At 40.2% G+C, this 25,729-nt stretch overlaps 1 protein-coding gene across 1 annotated transcript in view; it reads left to right on the forward strand.

Annotated features, from left to right (window-relative positions):
- The window catches only part of atad2b (ATPase family AAA domain containing 2B), a 67,681-nt gene that overhangs the window by 15,611 nt on the left and 26,341 nt on the right, over positions 1–25,729 (forward strand). The window contains exons 20-24 of the mRNA XM_084953376.1: positions 2,355–2,490; positions 3,985–4,178; positions 4,264–4,423; positions 6,943–7,065; positions 8,861–8,989. Of these exons, the coding sequence (XP_084809502.1) occupies positions 2,355–2,490; positions 3,985–4,178; positions 4,264–4,423; positions 6,943–7,065; positions 8,861–8,989 (742 nt within the window). The remainder of the gene's footprint in view (positions 1–2,354; positions 2,491–3,984; positions 4,179–4,263; positions 4,424–6,942; positions 7,066–8,860; positions 8,990–25,729) is intronic.

Raw genomic sequence — 25,729 nt, forward strand, 5'->3', positions numbered from 1 at the left:
AGTAACTACAGAAAACTCATACCAAGCTTGAGAGAGAGAGTTCATATGTGAGATTCAGAATGCAGTCCAGTGAATGAAAAGCTTCTGCTGATGCGACACATTCACGGTCCATGTTATCACCATCTGAGCTTCAGTGTTCCAGTTATCCATTACTCTTGCATATTTCTCACTTTTATTCCCTAGATGCCGTGTAGTAGGTAGGGACTTGGGAATTTGATTCAGGTTAGCCAACATGAATGTGATTTTACTAAATAAAGCCTTTAAAGCATTGGAGATGGAGATAAGTGGCTCTATAACCATGAAGTGAAAGAACGGTGATAATGGAAACCTATGTGTCTCTTGTACACATACACAAACTTTTCATGTGATTCAATTTATAGGTTTGCAAACATTGATTTCCAGCTACAAACTTTGAAAGTTGTTGTGTAAACCAGCTCAAAATCTTAACAACCCTAATCTGAGTCTATAAAGAATAGGTGTCCACTTTTATTTTACAGTCTCTCTAGCCAGTAGGCATTCCCTTTATACTTTCCACCCTCCCTTCCTTTTTAAACATTCATCTGTCTACACATTACTGCTCTCTCTCCTGGTCTTAATACATCTGCAGCCTTTATCATAATAAAAATACTGTGAATCATTACCTGCTGTGTGCTACCTGCACGATCTCTTTCTGGCTCTCCTACTGTTTTTACTCAGTTTCTCCTTTTTTAACCTCTTCTGAGGGGAGAGCAAGCAATTCAGAGAGTGTGTGAAAGAAAGACACCAGATAGCGGTGCAGAGCGAGCAAACATGCCACAGCTAAGGGTGAGGATCGATGTGAATGACAAATAGCGGGGGAATTATAAAGAGTAAAGTCGGCGCTTCGTCAGCAGCAGGGCATCCTGTTGGAACTGGTGTTCAGCTCCATCACAGAACTAACTTAGGATACAGCGTCCATGTAAATGTACACATTGGCAGGTCATATGATCTTCTGCGTATGACCTGCAGAGGGACTACAGATGCAAATGAGCCCAAGCTAACTCGACATTTATGTTAATATTGTCCATGGTCCCTTTTCAAATAAAATGAATTAATAATAGGAATTATAATGATGCTCTCACTTGAGGTCTTTTGACTCCAAGCGTGCATTGTATGTGATAATAAAAAGTTCTGCTTCAGGTTAAACATTTGGCTATCAGGGAATGAGGTTATCGTGCTTTTTTTTTTTTAATACTTACAGTTTATTCAGTCCTTCTGAATTATACAGGTTGAAACATCAGAACTTACCAGGCAGACCAAATTTAGAGTCATTGAAACATTGTTATTGAATCCTGCAGGCTGAGAGGAAAAAATACAAACAAACAACCATTAAAAGAAAACGCATCAAATCAGACCATGTAACTCATCCACTACAGGGTCTCATGTTCAGCACAGTTTTTCCATTTCTGTTGTTTTCCATTAAGAAAATTGACTTCAGTTGAATTGAATTCAATCCAATATGAACAGTTTTTATCCATTAAAATCCACCGTAGTGCTATTTGTTTTTCTTTTTTTCAAAACACTGCTTAGCTGTGCACGTTCACTGAGGACATCTGTAATGCTTCATACATGCATTATATTTAGTAGAGTTGTGGTTGAGAATTTATCAAACACCTTTTAATAACATTAGTGTTTATTAACCCATTGTTTTAACACCTCATATTCACTCTGATTTGCAGTTTTTGACAGTTAAGATAAGATAACCTTTATTATTCCTACACGTGGGAAATTTGTTGCTTTTATAATATAAGAATTTCCCCACAAGAAATCTGCCGCGTGTTTAAGGCGATGCATTGTCTGCAAACCTTGGACAGTTGGCTGTTTATCAATTGGGTTCTATTAGAAATAACAAGTCCCGTTTTCTTTTTACTGCTTTGGTTTGCAATTTGGACTTAAATATTTTCCACGTTCATTAAGTCCTGTGCTTGGTTTCTGTTGTGCTATTTTGTGCATTAGTTTAATGTAGCGACAGATGAAAAGAGGACTCGCGTCAACGTCATAATTATTATTTATCATTGGCTTCTGTGTTAACAAAAATGTACATAACAAACTTCAGTGGAAGCAGTTAGTTTGTGCCCCTGGTATCAAACTGAAATTAAATTGGCTCAAAGTGGAATATTTTCACATCTCATGAATTCTACTTGGAACAAAAATGAATGAAACAACTGCCATATTGCTCCATGAAAAATGGCACCTTAGAATAAACATACTAAGTATACCGGCCTGGCAACAAGGTTTGACATGTTCTGTTGGTGAGTCTTTTTTCAGAAACACCCTTATTTCTTTTTTCCCTTTTTTTTTTTAAACTCCTTTTTCTTTTCTTTTTTTAAATACAGGTGAGAAGTATATTCCAGCGGACCTATGGGGAAGTAGTTGCACTGTCGCCTCCGGGAGAAGAGGAAATACGGCACTTCTTTTCTGACCTCCTGTTGGTTCAAGCAGCCAGGCCTCCACCACGCCTCAGGAATGCAGGTATCTATTTATGCATACATAAGTAAATAGCATAATGACTCATTTCTTCTGTCAGTGCTAGAGGGCAGTGTTGGCTGGTGTTGACTGCTTGTATTATTCCCTCTCTAGCTCTGGTTTCGTATTTCAACTCTCCTTTTTTTTTTGGATTAAATGTAGACTGGAGGAGCAAATGTTATTTGATCGGTATGTTAAAAACGGTCCTTGCGTGTGCGCGTTTGTGTACGTGTGTCCCTAATTCATATTCGCAGATCAAAGCTTTGTTTGACGTGTTCAGAATTGGTTTAATTTCACCTCGGCAAAAATATGTACAGATGTTAAGGTAATTAGGGTGGTGCACACAGAAGTGTAAGATTGGCCCAGTGTGAAACCTGTGAATCCTGGACATTTCTGTTTCTCAGCCACATCAAAATCAGGCCACAGCACCCCTCAATCACATCCCCATCCACCAGTACAATTACCCCCTGCTATTTCCCTACTGCTCAATCTCAGTGTTCCCAAAGTCTACTGTTCCAGTTCAATATGAGAATGCTGTCCACCGGGGCTTTCAAATGGAAATGGCGTCCAGCATTCATCTTTCAATTCCTCATTGATGCAAACCAGGAGGGTCCCCTGCTGTACTCGCTCTGTGTGCTTCAGGGGCTCCTGCCTCTCTTAAGACAGCAGTCTGATTTCCTGCAGAGAGGCCAGCAGAAAAGCACAGAGAGGAATTGCTGTGAGAGGGCCCGGCCGCGATTAACCATAATTAGAATCAGGAGTTGGATTGCTGCTGCTGAGTGAAGCGCCCTTAGGTGCTGTAGAGCCCTCCTAACGGTATCGGCTGATGCCTTGGGCAAGTATGGGTACCTCTAGAGACGAAGGGTGAAGATCTGCTGGCTATGCTTTATCGCTTTGCCACTGGCCAGAGCTGTTCCTAGGTGTATTTCAAAACCAGGGGAGTTTTTTTTTCGTTAGCTTAATTAATCTTAAATCTAGGGATGCGCCTTCACTGCTTTTGACATTTATTACTGTTTTTCTTTGGAACAATAATTGTTTAAGGGTTATAATAAGGATAGACAACTCCAATGAGCTATGAAACTGTTATTTATTGATTTTTTTCCCCAACAATTTCTTTGTTTCGATGGCATAAAATCTGTAAGAAGCAGGAAAAGGTAACACCTAATTAAAAAAAATTGGCATTGGTCAGACAGTTATTTTGTCTCAGCGTATCCTTACATGTTCTTCTTCACTGGACTAAGTTTGTTTGTTGTTTGCAATGGTGCTAAAAGAAAAAGGTCAATAATGACACTGGTGTCTGACTTTAAACCAAAAGATTTTGTTTAGCAGCATTACTTGTGCTGATAGTTGAGCCAAATCTTTGGTGCTTTGTTGCAAAGCTATAGACACTCACAGTTCTTAAATGTGTTAGATGGTTTTTTTTGTCTTGCTGGGTGGATGGAAGCAGTGTGAAAACTTTATATACTTTATGCACTTTTCTTGCTTTTCCTCCTCAAACAGATAAGTGTGAAGAGGTTCTGCCAGTGGCGGAGGCTCCAGGCCCGAGAGTCCTTTCAGCAGAGGAACAGCGTCGCCTGGCTGAACAGGAGGAGAACACATTACGGGAGCTCAGGCTCTTTCTCAGGGACGTGACCAAGCGCCTGGCCACTGACAAACGTTTTAACATCTTCAGCAAGCCAGTTGACATTGAAGAGGTAGAGTGGAATTGATTTGTGGAGGGACTGACGCCAGCTTTGTCAAACTGTGAATGAGATCACAAACTCAGTGTTTATGTTTCAGGTGTCAGACTACCTGGAGGTGATTAGGCAGCCCATGGACCTATCCACTGTCATGACAAAGATTGACACCCACCAGTACTTGACAGCCAAGGACTTCTTGGTGGACATTGACCTCATCTGCAGTAATGCTTTAGAATACAATCCTGACAAGGACCCTGGAGGTGAGGAGAAGTAGTCGGGCTTATGAATCCACGTACATAAATACAATCTCACCAGCAGGCTGTCAGAAATGTAAAATAAAAAAATTAACAAACAAAAAAGCTGATAAATAGTCTTGTATTACCAAAGTAGGCTGAGTATATCTGTTCTATCTCATAATTAACTCACAGATCTTATTTTGATATCAAGCTTTCTATACACCCCTTGGTAGTGAAGCAAATTAGAAAATTTTCCCAAAAGTTGTATAATTATTTAATCCCCAGCTTATTTGTGATATCGTCCCTAAAACTGGCACAATATCTATAGAAAACTCCCAGTGTCCAATTTCCCTTGATGTTATATCAACATATCCAAATAAATATGAGCCTGTGTATCTCTAGTCATGGCTGTGTTCCATTAGACCACCACTGGTGAGTAAAAAGTAATTAGATGTAATACTTAATGACTTAAAAGGAGAGCTTCCAGGCGGTAAAATTGCTTAAATATGGTTTTCTCTAACTTGGAAATTCAAATGCAGTACATACGGCCCCCACTGAAAATAGCATTTCCACAGTGTACTTCATGCTCTGTAGCTGTGGAAGGCTGCATATGCATTAAAATTTAATTTGTCTCCTTTCTTGCAGTTTGAACTGAATTTTACCCCATCCACACTTCATCTCAGCACATTTTCCAGCCTTAGAATGGGCTTTATAAGGATTGGTGGAAAACACTTGTAAACATAAATACATTTCATTTTCTATACCTTACACATATGTCTGAATTTTGCATGACAGGAAATGTTCTGGGGTGAATAGGTTCATTTAAGTTCAGTTAGCTTCATGTAGTGCCAGTTCACAACCACAACACAGCCTCCTCAAGGTGATGTGTTTTATGCAGAATTTACAGTTAATATAATATAGCAGTTAGCATTAATATAATATATTATTATATAATTATATTATTATATATTATTGTTGCACCAAATGATTCAAATCTGATATAATGTTTACTGAAGGCAGCATGTGGCAGGCCTGCGTTAAAACATTCACTTAAAATTGCTGTTTTAATTCTTGCCTTGTGTGTTTAGCTGCCTCGGCACCCTTGCTAGAATATAGCTGCCCGATACTAATGGGAAGCAATTCTCTGCCCAAAGGAATAAATCATATCTCTGTCTTTGCAGGCGAGGTCCTGGGTCATTTGTTGGAATGCAGGGCCTACAAATGATACACTAAAGGGGAAAAAAAATGCAATTAGGCAATTTAATAAAGAAGACTAACGAAGCATCTTGTCTGCTCACCCTGTGCTTGGTCCAGGGAATATGGCCCAGACCACCAGCTCTCATAGTGCTTGGGAAAGAACCTCATTATCCCTCTGTGGTCGGTTTCTCCTTGTCCTTCACACTGAGTTTAGCGTAAAGTCCTCAACGTCCAGTCATGTTGGTTTGCTTGCTTTATACCTCCCCACCTGGCTAAATAATGTGTTTAAAAATTGGGATATCTCTGTGCTCCACAGTACGACTCAGTGTTAGAAATACTCTTTAGCTGATTGGGGGAAATGGCAATAACAACCCTTTAACTATAAAGGAACGCTAAAGCAACAGAGTTGCATGTCAGTCCGTCCCTGCCAGTTTTAGATGGGGAGGTTAGGCAGAGTCCATAAAGTTGCAGATGAGCTCTTGGCATCCCACCTGGCCTTTGACACTTGGTCCACTGACAGGCATTTTTTGCCCTTATAATGCACGTGCGTGAGCATACTGTGAGACGTGCTCTGTCAGTAGAAAAACACACACACATGCACCCAAATTGCCTCCATTGCAATTAAGCAGCAATCCTCCAATTAGACAAGGGAAGCTGGCAGATTGTGACCTCTGTGCCACTCTGTGCCTGAACTCTTCTCCCACTGCCTGCTGTAATGAGAGACGGCCTGTTTACAGAGACTATGTTTTTAGCCTGCCTCTGCAGCTCTGCCTTTATTTTCCCTCCATGGATGCAGAAGCAGGGGGAAAGGAGGATTTAATGATGCTGTGACACATCTAAAGGGAACAAGGCCTGGAAGTTATAAAGGTGTAAGGACTGTGAGAGATAATGAGTGTGCATTTTAAAAATATTTCTCTTTGTATGTGCAAAATACATGGTTGTGTGTGCATATAATGCACCCAACTTTGTCTTAAATGTTTGAAGTAGTGGAATTCCTGCTTTCATGTCTGCAGTTCTGCCCACTAACATTTCTCAGCAAAGCCAGCTCTATCCTTTCATTGGTACTGTGAGAAAATTCTACACTCCCCTTTCTCACAGATACAGTGGAATGGGTTAGGCTTTCTATTGACTCTTTGCTTTGTCTGCTCGTTAGGGTATGGAGAGCATGCTTTCATGATGGGAGGCAAATGAATATTTAAAATGCCATACCAGAGATTTGGGTAGATGTCTGCACTATGTTCTCAGCATGTCTCTGAACATATGGCACATGAATGCAGCCCTATACAGAAAGCTGTGGTTTGTGTGTTTCTTCATTTGTGTTGTTTTGTCGTCTCCTCCCTTCTCAGACAAGGTGATCAGGCACAGAGCGTGCAGTTTAAAGGACACAGCCCATGCCATATTCGCTGCTGAGCTGGACCCTGAGTTTGATCGCATGTGTGAAGAGATTAAGGAGGCACGCAGGAAGAGGGGTAAGAACTTAATTTAAATGGAGAAGGGGGAGTCGGGGTGGGGTGGGGGGTTGCTGCAGATCCAAACATCCTAAATTAGCTGCTTATAAAAAAAAGAAGAAGACAGTTTTTCCAATGTGATCATTTTAATAACTCTTACTCCAGTATTTTGTTAGGAGTGTTTTGCTGCATTTCATTATATTGTTGTGTCAGCTGACTAATGATGACACTTAAAAGCACAGTTTGTTTAAATAAATATATAAATATTTTGGGAGAATATTCAGGCTCAGCTCAATAATGAACTCAAGCCAGTTAATGTTAGCTGTGTGGTTCCCAGCATGTCTGCTTCCCCTCCCCCTCCTCTCATCTGGAAAGTCTTTGATAGATTCTTTCAGAGAATAGAAATTTGCTTTTAGGAAGAAAATCTGTAGGGTAGCCCAGCAGTACTTGATGGAGCAGTCAGTTTTTAGTGCAGAGTATGTGGCACAAAAAGGAGTGGCGCCTCAGGCTCCAGTGTTTCAGACAGTACCTTCTGTGCTAGCTGTCTGCCTGACGCTCCATATTTGTACACTCACCAAACAGCCCCAAGCAGTGCTGGGTGGACCGAGGGTAAATCTAAATTAGGCTTATGCACATAGAAGCACACAGGCAACGCAGTAATATGATGTGTTTTATGTATGCTGTCAAATACTGAGCACAAATCTGTATAATCTTGTTTAAATATTCCGATTGCTTTACATACCCACGTGGGAGTTAACATTAATTAACAACATTTTGTACAAAGAGCACAGCACACTTGTTACATTCCTCTTAGTAATGTAAACCATGACCAGATTGGGCTACAAATCATATCTGTGTGGGCATATGCCGACAGAAAAAACAGGATGTGTTCAGTCCTTGCACTGACTTTTTCTAGAAATGGACACAAAACTGCTCTTGAAGCTGAGGTTATCTTCCATCTTTGCCTCTCAAAGCGATGCGACTGCCAGGGAACTGCACAAGAAGACCAAATTTCTCATATAAAATATAATCTGAAGTATGCACAGAGGTCTTATTGACATCAGCCACAGAGGCCTGACAGTTTTCTTGTCAAGCAAAAAAAGCCAATTTTCAGAAGTCACCCTGTTTCTTTTGATTTCCTCTTTTAGCAACTAAAAGCACAGGATGCTAAATGAATATTGCAGGAGCAGAAGTCAATTGCCTGAGAGGAGGAATACAGCAGTGTAAATATTTAATCTTCCAGTCAAGGTCCTGCTATAAAGCTATCAATTAGCCCAGCACTGCATGATGTCCAGCTGCAGCGGCGTTCAGAACCCACTGTGCGTCCAGGGGTGGGTGGGGGTTCCTCCCCCGTGACAAGATGAAAGGAGTTGTGATAAATTTGGCTAAAAACTTAAATATCGCCGGATGTTAGAGTTGAAATGTCTCATTTTCAGGGGCTTGCATGTCTCTACGCTTCCAGTTCTGTTTTTTATTCCTGTCTTACTCGAGCTCCAAGTGAAACATAACCATTGCAAATTATATCTTTGTAGTGTTAATATTAATGTCTGTGCTGAGTGACACACAGTTGTACTTCACTCGGCATATCACAACCCTTTGGTCATCTTTGTGTGTCACATCACATTTTTATCAATGTCTGCCAACGTACCTTCATAGCCTTTTGGTGATTTATTCTCACATACACGCTGACATAATATACTGCCAGCAGCGTGTTTCAGAAGTGCTTTTCGTGTTTACACACACCGAACTGCACACACACACAAAGCACAAAGAGTATTGTCCATTGTCGGTAACTGATCCTCTGTGGGCACCGCAGACCTTCTGACGCCGGCTCAGCTGTCAGCGGTTCCGGGTGCTGGTGCAACCAGGAAGCACCACAGTGCGGGAGAGGAGCAACCCAGGAGCAGCACTCAGGGTGATGCCACTGAGAAACATTGCACCACTAGTGAGTATTTATGCAATCTTTTAGACCACACACATACCCACAACGGGGTGGAAGATGAGCTCAACAGGCTGATCATGCACACGCTTGCCTTATAGTGTCAAGCAAATGCAGAAAAAACTCAGATTCTCTCCAAATACTGCGAGCCTTTCTGCATGCACTCAAAACTTTTGACTTTCCCAAACACAGCAGCCAGCAGCTGTGTTGTACTGCAACAGAATACCAGATGTATGTGATTCTCAACACACACACACACACACACCCCACACCCGGCTCCTCACACACACGCATACATTTCTCAGCAGTGGAGAAGCAACACAGTGAGCAGCCTCATTAGCAAGGCTGCTCTCTTCTAACCATTCAGAACATGACCACGCCACAGAGCAATTACATGCCCACCTGTGGCAAACGGCAGGTGCCTAAAGGTGAAGGGAGGGCCGGGAATGGATGGGGGGCAGACTAATGAGGCTGTTACCTTTTTACAAATCAAAGGTAAGCAGATTATGCAAGTAATCTGAAAAGATGTTCTCCAGCACTTACCTGGATAGGGTAAAGGAAGACTGAGATGCTAGCCAAAGGGTCTTCTGCAGCCATGAGATCAACAGAAAATGAAAAATTTAGAGATCACTTTGAGACCCTCGCTTCTTTATAAAACTACATCATTACATAATGATGGTTAATTATCTGAGATGATCAAATTTGATGACTGAAGTGGTAAAAGCTATTTAAAATGCTCTGTAGTGGCTTTTTTGTGTGCCTGTGTAGTGCACCAGTCCAACACTAGGTGGTGCTTGTCTCTCATGAGAGTTTACCTAAAGGAACCCCTACTGTGTGAGTAAACCATGCGTTCTCTGAGGGAGATGGTGCCCTCTTGAGAGAGGAGGGCATCTTTTTTGAACGGCAAACATCTGAGAACTCAAGCTCACTGCAACTCATCAGGTTCTGTTAAAGCCAAGAGTAACAGTTTGATAGTGTGGAGGTGAAATGTGCAGATTAATGTTCACCTAAACAGCAGTTCAGGGTTAACTAATGAAGCTTTGGTAGAAGACTTTAACATCACACTCCAACACAGTCCTGTTCCACCCCCTTTTTTTCTTCCAATGTAGCACTGGAGAAGTGGAAACAAAAATATGTTATATTAGCCAGATTATTCATATTTTAAATAATCTCCAAATTGCTGCCTGTTGTATTGCATCACATGATATTATGCAAGTGTATTTAGTCATAAGTTGATTGCTAATAACAATTATTTGCAACATTTTAAGTAATATAATCTGTAAATAATCCAAACAAATCAGTGGCAAAGTGAAAGAAGGGTCTAATTTATTCATCTGCACAGACCTTTTTTTTCTTTGTTTGATAACAGGTGACAGGCAGCTGTATGTGCTACCTTTAGCTGCAGTCTTTATCTATGACGCTAAATGTCACAGATACTAACCAGCAATTTAAAAGCTCTTGGGAGAGTCGTTATCAGCCTCCACCAGAGACTTAATTAATTAGGCTAACTCAGGTGATTAATTGGTGACATTGGCAGCCAGTTCTCACCTGGTGCACCTCAGCAAGGCAGCTATTAGGCTAATTGAACCAGTTATGTGCCGAGATATGACAAAGCCACATAACAAAGGAATGGAACATCAGCTGGAAGAGATGCCAGAGCTGAAGAATCATTCCTGAAATTGCACCCACTTCAGCCAGGTCATTCTGGGGTTATTACCTTTCCCCTGTTCTTCTGTGGAAGGGCAGGACACTTGAAGGTCAAAGTTATCCTAGATCATTACCTTCCGGGGATAGAGCCTATCTGGAGCTCTTTGGGCATCTGCAGCTCTATAGGGCTTTTATCTGGGCCACCACTCTCCCTCTCCTTCCATCCCTCTTTTCTGTTTGCCTGAAGCTGAGAATTGCCCATGACAGTCAGATATAACAGAGTGGTAGCAGGGATGCAATGCACTATTTGAAAGCATGGAGAAAGTTACGTGAAAGGCTTTTTGAAAGGCTAGCGGTATTTCTGATTCAGGTGTTAAAAGCAGTTTGGGTAGATAAGCCGAGTCGTTGAGAATGTAGATGGTGGGCGGGCAGCTGCTGCTGCTACCAGCCCTCTCAGGGTTAGTAAGATGGGAGACCTTGCTGCTGTTAATGCACAAGGAAATGTGAAGGGCGATGGGGTTTCCATTAGAATCCATGGGTGGCTTTGTGATAGTTTCTCTGCTCCCCTCTCCTGGCCCTTCTTTTCTCACCCTCCCCCTTCTCCTGCCACCCCCTCCCAGGAGAAAAACCAAGGCCCATTACCTGGACCAAAGGCTGGGTTCATTCATAGTGCATCACCACCAGCACTGGGTTCATGTGGAGTGCCTTCCTTTCATTCATAATTTAGCCCCCTGTTTTCCTGATTCACTGATGACTGTTTTACAAGCTAAATCAGCAGGGTTTCTTTCTGTGACCATCACAAGACAGCTGTTGATTAATTGCTTAACTGAACTGCAGTTTTTGATTATTCTCTCTTGCTTTGTCTCAAGTGGCCGGCTACATTTTCACTTTGGCAAAGACTAAACTCGGTCTGTTTTGTTGGCACGGTTCACCAGTGCTTTTCTTTTGCTACTTATGAAGATTGTCCTATTCAACTGTTGAACCGTTTGTGGAAGACAAGAGTAATGATGCAGATGCTGCATAATGTGTCCTCCGCGTCACTCAATGGCACGCCCAAGGCAACAGCCACCCGACTGCATTCATGGAGATGGAACACTGCTGCGCCTTGCCTCTCCCCAAGCCTGGTATCACAATAAACAGGCAGATCCTCTCTCCGTTGCCAATGTCAATCCATCATAAGACCTTGATGGGGTATTTTAAAGTCACAATAAACACTCCTTTTACCTCAGGCTGAAGTAGTCACTGCATAAAAGGATGGCCTGAATTTTGGCTCAAAGGGACAGCAGGCACGCAGCTTGTGATTTGCTGTGATGGTTGCAGCGCACAAGGAAATAGGTTAATAGAAGGGCACTCTTTTTCATTTATAAACACAAAGCAGAGAATTTGGTTAACTTGATTTTCTCATCTGTGCCTTTCATATTTACATGGACCCACTAAATTAAGTTTTACCTTGAAGTCAGCGTGCCGAAGACATGTTGAATCTGCAGCAGCTGCAAAGCGTTTGTTGTCTTTGTAGCTTTTATACAGCTCTGTTCTACAGGTGCTGCATGTAACCTAACATTTCAGGTAAATGGAATACGGATGTACAATTAGCCAGTTTAGATTTCAGTCCAATCATCTCATTTAGTTTGCTCCATTTGCTAAATTTTCTTAAGTACTTTAATAAGTTCCTTTATTTGATTTGATGTTATGGTTCATAGTTGAAAAAAGTAATAATGGCACTTGTCGTGTTTAAGAAGCTGCCATGTTTGCCAAATGAACTTGAAAATGAAAGAGACTGTGTTGTTGAGTCCAAAGTTTTAAATACCAGAACGCAATTCTGTGGAAAGGTTTAAGCACTCGGACTAAAGTTTAGATGCTTTTGAAAATAATGCCTCAAGTAGCTTTCATTTGTCATTACCTTCATACACATGGGGAAAAAAAGCGACTATTTTGTGTAAGCGTCCATGACATTCAAAACAGCACCAGTTCTCAGGTGCACACATGAACAGCTTTTGATAGTTCGCTTCAAACATGCCTAATTTCTTCTGTGGTTTTAGGCTGTCTCAGTTGTCTCTTCCGAGCGGGGGATCTGCCATTCCTTGCAGTACTTACTTTTCTTGTCGCTGAATATGGTTCTTTATCATTATCTGTATATTTGGAGTTGTTATCTTGTTGAACGAAGTTAGGACCTGTCAGTTGCCTGCCTAACGATGTCTCATGAGAAGAATTAAACACCCTAAGGACCAAAACTTGTCATAAAATAAGGTTTTGTTTTGGGGGTTTTTGCAGTTACATAATACACTCTTGTATTCAATTATCTAGATATTTCTTCATGATAGTTGTTGATCAAATATAGTAAATTGCACATTTCAGTTTACATTACATGTACTGCAAACCCTTGTAAACGCCATCTGGTACAGACCAGAGGTGATGAATCATCCTGTTGTGTGGATTTAATATTTCCTCAGCTTCACAAGGGTCCAAATGAGAACATGCTGGTGGCCAGCAGCAGAAAACAAAGCACCTCGCCTAAAGCTGAGGTGATGATGTTATTATTAGTTATTAGAACTGGACACCGATTCTCCTCAAGTCACTTCTTGGCTACCAAGCAGAAGCAATCTTGAGCTGCACACTCTGACACCCCGTGGCAGTCACTAATAAAATCCGTGCAAAGCCCCGAGCATAAGCTGCCATTTTGTGGGCACAGATGCCTCTTGGATCATTGTGGCACCAAGCGTGAAATGAATGTAAAATTATCTGTGATGCCTCTTGCTTCAATTTATTGTTTTGGGGTGCAGATGAGCTGACATCAGTGTCAGCTTATCTGCACTGGTTAATGTCTTTGAAGATTCATTCTGCGTATGTGGATCTTTCCACTCCCAACGTATCTCCGTGCATTGCTGTTGCCACATGCTAAGTGTGCACAATTTACAGCGTTGTGTGATGAGGCTCTTCACAGGATTTTAATGTCTGTTTTTTATTTCTGTGCCACGCAGATAACCATATATATTATTTTAAACCGCTTACATTTCTGTCTGAAAGAAATGAGCCTGGAGAGTTGCACTAGAATGATTGAGCATCAGTGCTCAGTGTCTCTGTGCATGCCCAATGACGACAAGCTGTGTTGCCTAAGGACGCTAGAAAAGGGGAGAGAGTGAGGGAAAGGGGGAAGTAAATGAGTGAGTGAGGGCGGGAGGCTTCTGAATGCTAGACAGAAAGTATTATAACGCTGACAATTCCCTATTATGATATATGGTTAATGCCTTTTCAGAGGCTGTGCTTAGTGTTGTACAGACAGATTAGGGCAAGGGTGAGTATGAAAATACTGCCAGTGCGTAGGTGTCCATTTTGCACAGTGTTGTTTTTATTATTTTTGTTGTTCTTTGTGGAGCTCGGTTGAGCCTAAAAGCTTTCATACAGTGTATTAACAGCGACATTTCTGCTGATGGACTGCTTTATCAAATGACTAAACCTCAAATGACACTCCCTTTGTTTTCTTTCTAGGAATATCTTCCGTCATTCCTGAGCTTCTGTTGGTAATAGACAGGTTTGAATTTTCACAAAGGACTGGCTTGCCTGCCATTCCAATTAAAGTGGATCTAGAGCTGTGCTTTCTGTGATAAAGGGGTTCTCCTTTTTTACTCTGCCTCTCTGCAACATTAGAGAGCAGCCCGGCATTCCAGCATTTAGTCTGTACTACAGACAGAAAATTATACAAGGCCTCCTGGGCTTTTACTCTCATTGTTTTTACCATAGTGCAGTCGATTAGTCAGTTTCAGTAAACATCAGAAGCTAGTAAACGGCAAGCAGCCTAATGGGGTGCATTCCCTCTCTCTGCCCGGTCCTGATAAGTTGTAATTGACTGGAACAATTGCACAAACATGATGCATTAGTGCTTGATTAGTTGAAATGACATATGGATTTGTTGATGAGGCCTAAATTGTCTTTTGAACTTCATGCAATACTCAAACTCGGTTTTATAGGATGTGAACTGTTATCAGTGTTCCTATTAACATCCTGCTTTTTTCATAACGTTTGGCTTGGTTTGGACAGCACGCTAACAACCTTTTTCTAAAATTCTTATTGACTATTTTGCTCAAACACGCTTTACAAATTTTCACTCGAGTGGTTTTAATCCTTTGGCTTCAGCGGTTATTGGTAATGATACCGACACCTTTCCCCCCCCCCGCCTACAATAGAGAAGCTAATCTCTTTGGTGAAGATTAACTTTCCTTCATATAAACTCACATATCCATGCTCACATCTCTAGGGACTCTTTAAAAGCAGAGTCACATTAGACCATCATAAGAATAGAAATGTGTGGTGACAAGATTTTAATTACATCAGTTTAGTCCTACAATCACGTCTAGGCTAATCACCACATCTCCATTAAACCCGGAGATCAGATGCACTTTTCTCTCTCCATATACGTCACCTTTTCAGCAAAAAAGAATCACTAGCCGCATTTTAATGTTCATACTTTTATAGAAATCAGGAATTTTACCCATGTTTTGACTTATAAGCAGTCCATGTGGGCACATAGTTTTTCTTTTTTTTAGGCATGCTTGTTTCCAAGTATGTCCTCTACAGTTAAAGCACCTATTCCAGAATGGTTGCAGTTTTGTATATCAAAATCAAAAGATCAAAAAAGCTATAGTAAAGAAAACGGATTAGACTTTTCCATCCAAATTCGATTGACTTTTTTACAGCGAGTTGACCATTGTATGTTTCACATGAAATGCCAATTACTCTGGGACAATTAAATGTTCGGAAAGTCGTACTAAAACATTTGACAGATTTTCGTGCGCCGTGTACCACATAAAATCGTTTCGAGGTCAGTAAACACAACCAGAATTCATACATAAGGCACACGGGATTATAAGGGGCTCTGTTGATTTTCAGAAAAATCAAAGGATTGATTTTAAGTGTCCTGTATTTTCCAAAAAACACAGTAATAACGACGGCCCGCAAGTATGCTCTACCAAAAATAGTGCTTTGTTGTGTATCTGACGGACGAAAGCTAACCCAGTTCCACACCACTGAAGACATACATACCGGTATTACCGTGAGCGGTATGATATGGCCCAGCCCTACTTTCACTTATTTTATTCATCACTGCATTTTGTCTTTGTTAGGGACAAGGGAGTGTAAATTGCTATATTCACAGACCTTGAGCTATTTCCATTTTGAAGTCAGGTCTTTAAGTATTTGGTCAGTGACACAATTTTCATAACTTCTCTACAGTACCTCCCTCACCACCACCACCAGGAGACTTGAAAATGAAGCAATCAAAATGTGATTGAAGTGTCATTTTGGAGCTTTAATTCCAGAGGTTCAAGGAAATTTAGCCAAGGTATCGACACTTAAATGCAGTGTTTTTCTTGATAGGCTTTTGAGGGGAGGTGTTTTCTAGTGATCAGGGAGATGGGGGAAAAAAACAAAACAAAACGAGTGAATAAAAGTCATTAAAAGAAAAAGGTAAAATATTTTTAAAATGTGCATGATAAATTATGTTATCCCGTTGCCTGGCAGCCACCTGGTAACAGGTTAAAATGACCTGCTTTTTGCCTTTATGCACCTAAAACACCTTCGAAAGCATCCCGTTGTAATGACAGTAACGTCTCTTTTTATTTTCACAAAAGCTGAATTAGAAATGATATAATGGCCACATGTTACCTAGCAACCTAGCAATGGCAAAAATGACCAATTTTTGTATTTCTGCATCTTATTACACCTTATAAGAGCGTCATATCATTTTTATTTCACAGCCAACGGCACGAACAGACCAAATAATGCTGTAGCAATATGTGGCAGGAATCTGCAGTCACATGTCATATTTTATATTAAGATGATTACCGGGATTCAGATGGTCTAAGTTTAATAAATGGCTGTTGAATTGTGAAAGGAAAACGGCATACAGAAAGGTGTCTGTGTGGAGGAAAAGAATCTCAGTGTAAACATCGGTTAATTTAATATTCCTCTCTGCCAAGTCCTATTATCATACAGCTGTGACAACCAGAATCCTTTAACAGACTCAAAGGGTATCTAATTGGTATCTAATCTAATCAATTTAGCACGTGTAAGACTTTCAGCAGAGTGCAATGGCTATCCCTCACTGTGAATGTGAAATGCCTCCTGATCTTGGCTTTTGTCAGACGGACAGTAAAGTGAAACTAGGCCTAGTATGTTTTGCACTAAGTACCGCAGCAATTTCCTAATGTTGTAAACCTGCTCAACATTTCTGATTCTGATTTTGATTCTAGCTGTGGCATTATATCCCAGAGTAATCTAACCGGTAATTTCCATGTAAGACACATGGATTGTATGACAAGTTATTTTAATTTACCTGTGAAAGTTCGCGGGGCTCCGCAGACGTGTCACCATTTTAATATGTAGCAAAACAACGTGCGTGCCAAGTGAAACTGTAGAAGTGTTTACAGACGATAAATAGATTAAAACTTAAATTCTACATTATGTTACTGGCACCCACCTCCTGCTCTAACACAGATCTCTGGAGAGTATAGTGTTCTCGTTTTCTTCACGGTGTTTTATTTTACACTATAGCTGGCTGTTGAACATTACTGCCCTTGTCAAAAGACTTCTGCCAGGTGCATGATCATACTTTCTCCACTCCAAGAGGAGTGCTATTACTTGCAAATCAGTCAAAATGAGTCAACCGGTGCAGATCTCTCCACCCCCTCCCACTCCTGACTTACAACATGTGTGTATGCATGTTATTGCTGCAGGCGACAGACCTTTTTCCCCAGAAGGCTTTCATGACCTGCTTTGTATGTGCATGTGTGCGTAGGCTGACATCTTCAATAGTTCTTGGAGCTGCTGGTGCGTGAGGGCATATCTGTCTTCTGTGAAGAGGGCACCACAGGCACTGTTATCCCACTGGCCATTTACTGAGCAGCAGAGAGGAGAAGGACAGGAAAAGATTGATGCTCTGACTGAATTATTTTCTCAGTTCTTCTTTCTTTGGCTGAATTTACTCTTTGTAATACTACTAATATGCAGTAGCATTACTGGGTGGCAAGGTCTGACACAAAAGAAGCTATTTGTTGCATGTTACATTTTATTTAAGGCTGCTCGAATATAGCAAAAATCATGATCCCAATTTTGGTGACTAGCATGTTATTAATGAAATGATTTTTCTTTCATTTATACTTCATACAGTTATTGAACTTAAAGCATGCCTTTTTACTGGAGGGTTCCCTAATCTTTAAATATAATAGAAATGAAAAACAAATTGAAGAACGGAGGAGAGTGTGGCAACACAGGGAATTTAAGGCTCAGACTAACAGGTGGCCAACTGGTGGTCTGCCTCCTACGTGGTAAGTTTACAGGTACAAGCAGGGGTGAAGAGAGCCCCAGGCAACGGTGGACCTGGTTGTCTCGTGAGACCTGTATAGTAGTCACGGGAAGAGCAACAGAGAAGCGCAGCTAACATCCATCTGTCCCAACAGAAAGCAGACTGAGCGAGAAACCTACAGACAAAGGAAGCTGCAGGCAATTGTTAATAATCCTTCCTCAGGTTCACTTATGGAAACCCTGTGAGTTTATCTTTCACTATAGAGCTTATTGACCGAAGGCTGTCTTTTTTTTTTTTTCTTTTTTTCTTTTTTTTTTTGAGGCATCTGTGCTGGAAATGAACAAAGAGTGAGTGATCCAGAGATTTCAGGGAGGGGCAAAAGGAAGGAAAAGGTGTGTGTGGGTGGGTCTTTGGCTTACAACATGAGAACAATCAAGAGTGTAGCTGTGAAAGTGAATACAAAAAGTAAATTAAAATTTGCTGTATCATATGGCCTCCATTTTATTAGGTTGAAATATGTATGTTTCTTTCTGGCATTGTGCTAAAGCAGGGTGTTGGTGAATAATCTTACCCATTAAAGTGAGTGCTTTTAGTTTACAGTGATGCTTACTGGCGTTGCAGATGGAGGTGCTCTTTGTGTGAGCGCGTGTGTTTGTGTGTTTTCTATTGTGACTTCATAAAATCAGTGTGCTGCACTTAGAAGAAAATTAACCCCTGGTTAACCCCTTTCACCATCACTGAACTTGCCAGGATACTCCCTCAGGTCATTGCTCCAGCCAACACAATAGCAAGAAACGAAACTTTCAACCTTTTTATTGTGTATTGGTTGTGGAAATGGTAGAAATTATTTGCCAGTGTAGCTTTAATTGTGCTAAACAGAAGCGGTTTCCTACTGGCAGAGCCAGGCTACCTGCATATCCCTGCGTCTTCGTGCTAAGCTACACGTACTGTTGCTTTGTTTAAAGTTCAGAAAAGTGGCATAAAGAGACTTTTGGCAATAAAACTGTTTTATTTTTCAACCAAGAGCCAAGAGTAGTGGCACAGCCTGAGGTGGAGGTGTGGTGGGTGAATGTGTGAAATGGGAAGGTAGTGACACAACAATAGAGGGAAGTGACTGATCTCCTTAATTTCAAGAAGCAAGGAGCGGATCATTTATTGATCCGGACATTTCATTAAGTGTCAGTGCAAAGTGTCACATCAGTTGATAAACTAACAGCCGGCTTCCTGTCATGACTTGGAGACCCCGAGGCCGTGCGTCCCACGATGAACTTTCTCTTTTGTCTCCTCCAGCGTTTTATTTGTCATCTCGTGTTTTCTCTTCACTCATTCGTCTGCATATTCTCCTGTCTCCTACTTGAAGCCCACCAAGCATATATGGTACATGCTGCTACGTGCTGTTGCATCATAGCTTGCAACCTGAAAAATAAGTAAAAATTTTGTGTTTTTCTTTATTTAAAACCATTGTGATTAAAGTGTTTTTGTATATGATTTCATACATAAAGGCCTGCTGTTGGAATGTATATGTAAAAGTGGAAGCACAGCTAAAGGAAATCAAAGAGTCTGTCTCAGACTGGCATCAATCAGTGTTTGTATGAAGCTGAGCTTATATGGCCTTGAGGTGTTTGAGAGTTATAAGTCAGTTTATCGCATGCATTCATTTGAGTGAGCAAAATTATATCCGCATTTATGAACCCATGAGGGACACACCATATAATTTTGAGCTTTTTCTCATGTCCATAAGGATCAATAATTGGTGCAAACTGCACCTGTGTGTATCATGTCTGCACCTAATATATTCTATACAGAGCATTTTTCATTTGCCATTTGCCCCACTGGTATTGCTGATTCAAATGAGTGAAGGCATCATATTAAAAACCTTTTTACTTATACATCCTCGTGATTTGCATTTGAAACAACCCTTTAAACAGGAGCTTCTCTTGATGTAACTTTTTTTTGACATTTCCTAATATGGTTTTCCTTTTTTTTATGTTTGCCTCTGTAAAAACAACATTTAATTCATTAATTTGGTTTAAGTTATCAGGAAGCAATGAACTGGAGTTTGTTCTGCAGTCAGGGCAGGGGATATGCAGCTTTTGTATTGCTTTAATTACTACTCAGTTGAATGATTTAGAAATGGCTGCAATCCCCACAGAGGGATACAGCTGGGAAAATACAGTTTTTCAAGAATAAGTGCTTGTTGCTAGAGTTTAGAACAATGTCGCCAATCCATCTGAATTACAATTATGCTTCTTTTTAGAAAAAAGGTGGTGACATTTAAGCATGTTCTAATAGTCTTAAAGGACACCTGAGGATAATTTTAAAGTAAAAATCTTGCGCATTTTAAGTGAATAATCTGTAGACTTTGAGTGGCATGGTGTTTACTGTTTACTTGGACAGCATGTGTGTAGAAAGTCTTTTAAACTTTTAAGTTTGGGTCACAGCTCTTAACTCCAAGCTCCTCCCCCTCTGTCTTGGGTGATCAGAGCTGGACTCATCGATACTTCATTAATGTTACTCAATTGAGGCCCCAACTTCAGTCGATTCCAGTGACCTGGGATGACAAAAAGCTGAGTTGGAAGCTGATCCGTTCCTGTCGTGGTGCTTTTTGTTTTTTTCTTTTGGACCGTCATATTTTTAATTCAGATGTGGATGCAGGTGGAAAATAAATGTGGACAAAGGAAACAGTGGGCATGTAATACCCTATACCCATGCTTGCAGCGAATTCATGGTTGCCTATGTACTACATGTATGAAGGAAGGTGCACAGAGTCTGGAAATGAAACAGTGCATCGCAAAGGTAATGTCATAAATTTCTAGCTCCTCACAAGCACACAATTTTAATACCTTTTCATCCACTGACCATAACAAATAAATATTAGTTTTATGCTGCTCAGTGGTAGAGTACCACATATGCTTTTGATTTCTGGAAAACATTTGTTATGGAATAACTTTTTTCTAGAGACATCCTCAGCAATAGAAGTGTGTCTTTAAATTTTGTGAGTAGCCTATACTGTATGTAAGTCATAAAGTTTACTAGTGGTAATTTTGCCTTTTCTCAACTTTCCCCCTTATTCACAATGTGTCCTTATATCGCCAGAGTCACACGCTCATATTCTGGTTGTTTTTGTAATCTCTTAAATCTGGAAGTCTAATATCAGTGCCTTGTCTTCATTTCTCGAGAGCTGCAGTAAATTGACCTTACATTCAATAGCTTGTCTCAATTGGATTCTGCTGTGACTAACACGCACACAAATCCTATGTGGTTATTAAATAACACATGTAAACACAGAAACAAAACCATCTGTATATTCACATATTTTCTTGGGAGCTCGTTTCCCTTAGTCCCATAATTTTGTAATATATTTCCCTGCATGAATGCACCGCTGTGTTGGCCTGCTGTCCCACATGCAAATTCATAGAATAAAATTACAGAGCAAGCTTTCTCTGTAGGCAAGGAAAATTTTGTTCATTGCCATGGAAACACACACTCCACGCCCTTACACACACACACACACACACACACACACACACACACACACACACACACACACACACACACACACACACACACATTCAGCAGGAAGGAGGTAAATGGGTTAGTAAACAACAGTACATCTGTCCAGGTTAGGAGAGAAACATACTTGTGTCGAGTGGACCAGGGAAACTCCTCAGACCAGTGCTGCTCAGAAAATTAATGAACATGAAATTTATCTACAATTTCGACAGGACCTCAAATTGTTTGTGAAATGTACGTCTAATTAAAAAGGCAGCAATGCTTACAGTGGTGGTGACACTTACAAATCAATCATTAATTAAGTATGTAGAGTGTTAAAAGCGGCATCTCATATTTTTTTAAAAAGAGAGAGACATAGTGAATTCTACAAATATATAAAGTGCAGACATTAGCAGTCTCTTGGCTATTTTTCTGAACTAACGACCTAACGACAAAAAGGATTTTATGGATCAAACCAGAGAACCATTTTTATATGCACTGTCTGCCACAGTTTAGTTTTATGTCTGTGTTCAACTGATGTTATTCTGTGAAGTGCTCATCACTTCATGGCGCTTAATTATGGTATGTGTCATGATTGTAGCTTTTAAACTCAGTAATTGTAGTAGCTTCATTGTCCTTTACGTCACTGAACGTAATAACTCATGTCTGGGATATATTCGATCAGCAGTGAAAAGTTTAAGCTTTACAGTGTAATTCTTCTTCTTTTCTTCTTTGGCATTGTTATATTGAGGAAGTGAGATCCTTTTTTTGGCCATTTGTAAATGCACAGTGTTTGTCAGCTGATGTGTGAAGGGGTCACAGTGAGAGAAGATTGCAGTACGATGTAGAGCAGTATTTCTGCTTCTTAAAGGATAGTGGGAAGAATTGCCATATGTATTGTGTGTCTGAGTTTATGCCTTTTAAAATAAGTTTTACACTTAGGGAGAAGATGAGAAAAGACTTCAGTTATCCTTTCTCACCAAAGTAAAGAAACTAATTTATAAACTATGAATTTGATGGATAAAACTGAAGTAAAATAAGATTAGTCTTTCTTTCTTTTCAGTTTAGCAGCTTATAAAGCCTTGAAAGTTACTTGTCCCTAACAATGTAGGCATCAAGCACAGAAATCCCTATCCTTTTACTTTTTAATTAATTAGCGTTGTATGTAAGTTTCTCAGATGTTAAACAAGTAATACAGCCAATGTCTAAAATGAACAGTGGACTGTGGTTTTGTGGCGCATCCTGTAAACTGGCATCCAGTGAAAATAACCCGGTGTTTACTGTTGCCCACAAGGAGTCCTGTTAAGCATTAGCAACAAAGATAAAAGATATTATTCTCATAAAATGTTGAACATTTAATTTAAGAAACTTTCCTTTCTTAAAACTTTAACATTAATCAGCCCAATGGGTTTTGGATTATGTAGGCCAAGAACTGATTAAGAATTAATAGTAGTTGAATGGATTGATTACCTTGATTTTGTTTCACTAGCTTAAAGGTATTCAGTAAGTATGACTTAGCACTGATAATGTGGCATTGAATCCATATTCCTAGTATATGCAGCCTTTCTGAGGTGGATACACTTTATGGGCTAGTGTATCACGAGAGAATAAAACTAATGAATAGTATATGTACACCACATTTCATAATGCTAATGGTATGTGGTTCTTCAGAGAGACTATAAACTGTATGATCTGGACAATAATGACAAGGCTTTGGGGTATTTACTGGGTCTATTGTGCGAATGCTACTAGTAACATTTACTGGATGAGTTTACTCACTTTTAAAGTGAGTAAATTGAGCAAGGTACTCGATCAGACGTAAATCGGACACATTCACATTTATAGCCTTTATATAAAAAGACAGGCCACAGAGACAGCAGCCCATTGGTTTGTGAAGTCTCTTTCTGATTTTTTTTTTCCCCCCAACTCTAATAGGACCCATTATTTATAAGATGAGCATTGTGTACATAATATGAGACATAAAACTAGCAATTGAAAGGTTTTTCTTGGGAACCCGAGGCACCGATCCCTGGTGGCCATTACGAAGAATGCTGCTTTAAAGTACCTCAGCATTGGTTTACTTTTCAGATCCTAAAGCTATGTCCATATATTATAAGGTTTATAATTCAGATGACATCTGATTAATGGAAAGGAAGTCTGAAATGGGTTTGGATGTGACTTAAGAGTGGTGATCCAATTACAGTGTATCAGAAACATTGATTCACAGTTTTTCCCAAAGGCATTGCCAGAGTATGCTGCTGATTTTTTTTTTTCATTGGTGTCACTGAACTGATTTATTTATTTAATACTTGCTTGCATGGCAGCTTGGATAGCAGTCTCCTGGGGCTTCTGCTTTCAAAACGTGTGTGTGTGTGTGTGTCTGTGTGTGTGGACCCGTACATACACCGTGGATGGGTTAGACACTTTTAATTATTACAAAGTGCTCTGGTTCTCTTTCCCTTCGTCTTCCCGTCTCCCCGCCTCCATCAGCATATCTCCCCTCTGTGGTTGGCTCTTCATGCTCTAACGATTTTCATGCATTATTTAAGAGCTCACAATGACGAGTCATCTGCTGCCATTCCGACTCACCTTCTCTTCTCTCAGTAGGATGCTTCATATCTTGAATGGTGATAGCTGACCTCAGTAAGACCTCTTGTACTGAACTTTTATTTGTTTGTTTTGGTTTATGTGACAGTAGACAGACACTGTGGGATGTATGCACCCAGGGAAATGAAGGGTCAGCAGAAAATTAGCCGCTTAATATGAAGACACTGTGTTTTAAAAAACACAAAACAAAACAAAAACAAAAATGCACGCACCAAGGTAAAAGTTGAGGTAAGAAAGCAATATTTTCTCAGCAGAAATTGAAAAGAGCCATGCTGTGACTAATCGCTGGATTTGGCAAGGTGATGGTGCTACGTTATTACCAGCAACCTAATTCTGAAAAGTTGGGCAGCTGCGTAAAAGTGAAAATAAAAACAGAATGCAGTGATTTGGAAATCTCACATGCCCATGTTTTATTCGCAACAGAACATAGAAAACATGTTTTGAACTGACAATATATACCATTTTAAGAAAACATTAGGTCATTTATGGCAGCAACACATCATAAAAACATTGAGACTTGGCCATGTTTACCACTGTACAGCAACCCCTCTTCTTTTAACAGACTGTAAACATCTGGCAACTGGAAAAATTAAGATATAAGATTTTAGCTGCTCAACAGTCCTGTGTCATTTTTGGTTTTTGGTTTTTTTCATGTGCCAAAAACTGTCTATTGAATGGCCCAAACAGCACTCAGGCCTGTTCAGCACCAGGACTCTTCTATTATGCTACCATGATGTTGGATTAGATGCAGTATGTGGTCTTGCTTTGGGGCTTTTAGCCTTTCTTTTGGTGGGACAGTGGAGAAAAGACCAGAGGAAGTTTTATGCACCATCTTTGAATTAGCCTTATGACATATGAGTCACCATTTCAACACTGAGCTAAAAAGGCTCCCAGAATCATGCTAGGGTTTGTTTGTTTTGATGCAGTGCCACCTCAGGGCCCAAAGATCAGTATTGCTTTTTGGCCTTGTCCCTTGCGCACACAGATTTCCCCAGATTATCAGACTCATTTAATCACATTATTTATGGAACTTTACATCGTGAGGCCAACTTTGCATCGTGGAACATTATTCTGAAATTGTTGCACAATTTGTAGTCACAGTTTTTGCAGATTTGTGAACCTATGCCCATCTTTACTCCTGAGAAACTCGGCCTCTGTAAGATGCTCTTATGGTAACCAATCATGCTACTGACCTGTTGCCAGTTAACCTAGTTAGTCCCAAAATGTTTCTCCAGCTGTTTTTTTAGTGCCCCTTACTGGGTTTTTTTAGCGTTTTGTTACCCTTATTCAAAGTTTGTTGAGATGTTTTGCTGCCATTAAATTCAAAAGGCGCTAATTTTTGAGTTCTAATATTTGATATGTTTTCTATGTTCTGTTGTGAATAATTTTACACAACTTTTTCAGAATTGGGGTTGTATATCTGGAAGGTTTAAAAAAGTGGTCAAAAGTGAGCATTATGACTAGATAAAAAGTCCGCACACACATTGTTGCTAATGTGAAATATCTGCTTACAGAATCCAATGTTTATCCAGATTATTTCTTCTTTGTTGCTCTCTTTGTCCTTCCCTGGCCCTTCCTCTTATAACAAAGAAACTATTGTGAGTGCCAGTCATGCCTGAAGAATAGAACTGTGCGCCTGCTCCATAGCGTACCCTCCAGCTGTCATCTCTTTTCAGATCAGATCAGGAGGAACCAAAAATGAA

The sequence above is a fragment of the Perissodus microlepis genome, chromosome 15 (genome assembly GCF_051167445.1).
Source record: "Perissodus microlepis isolate ML-2025 ecotype Zambia chromosome 15, ASM5116744v1, whole genome shotgun sequence".
In the NCBI taxonomy this organism is placed as follows: Eukaryota; Metazoa; Chordata; class Actinopteri; order Cichliformes; family Cichlidae; genus Perissodus; species Perissodus microlepis.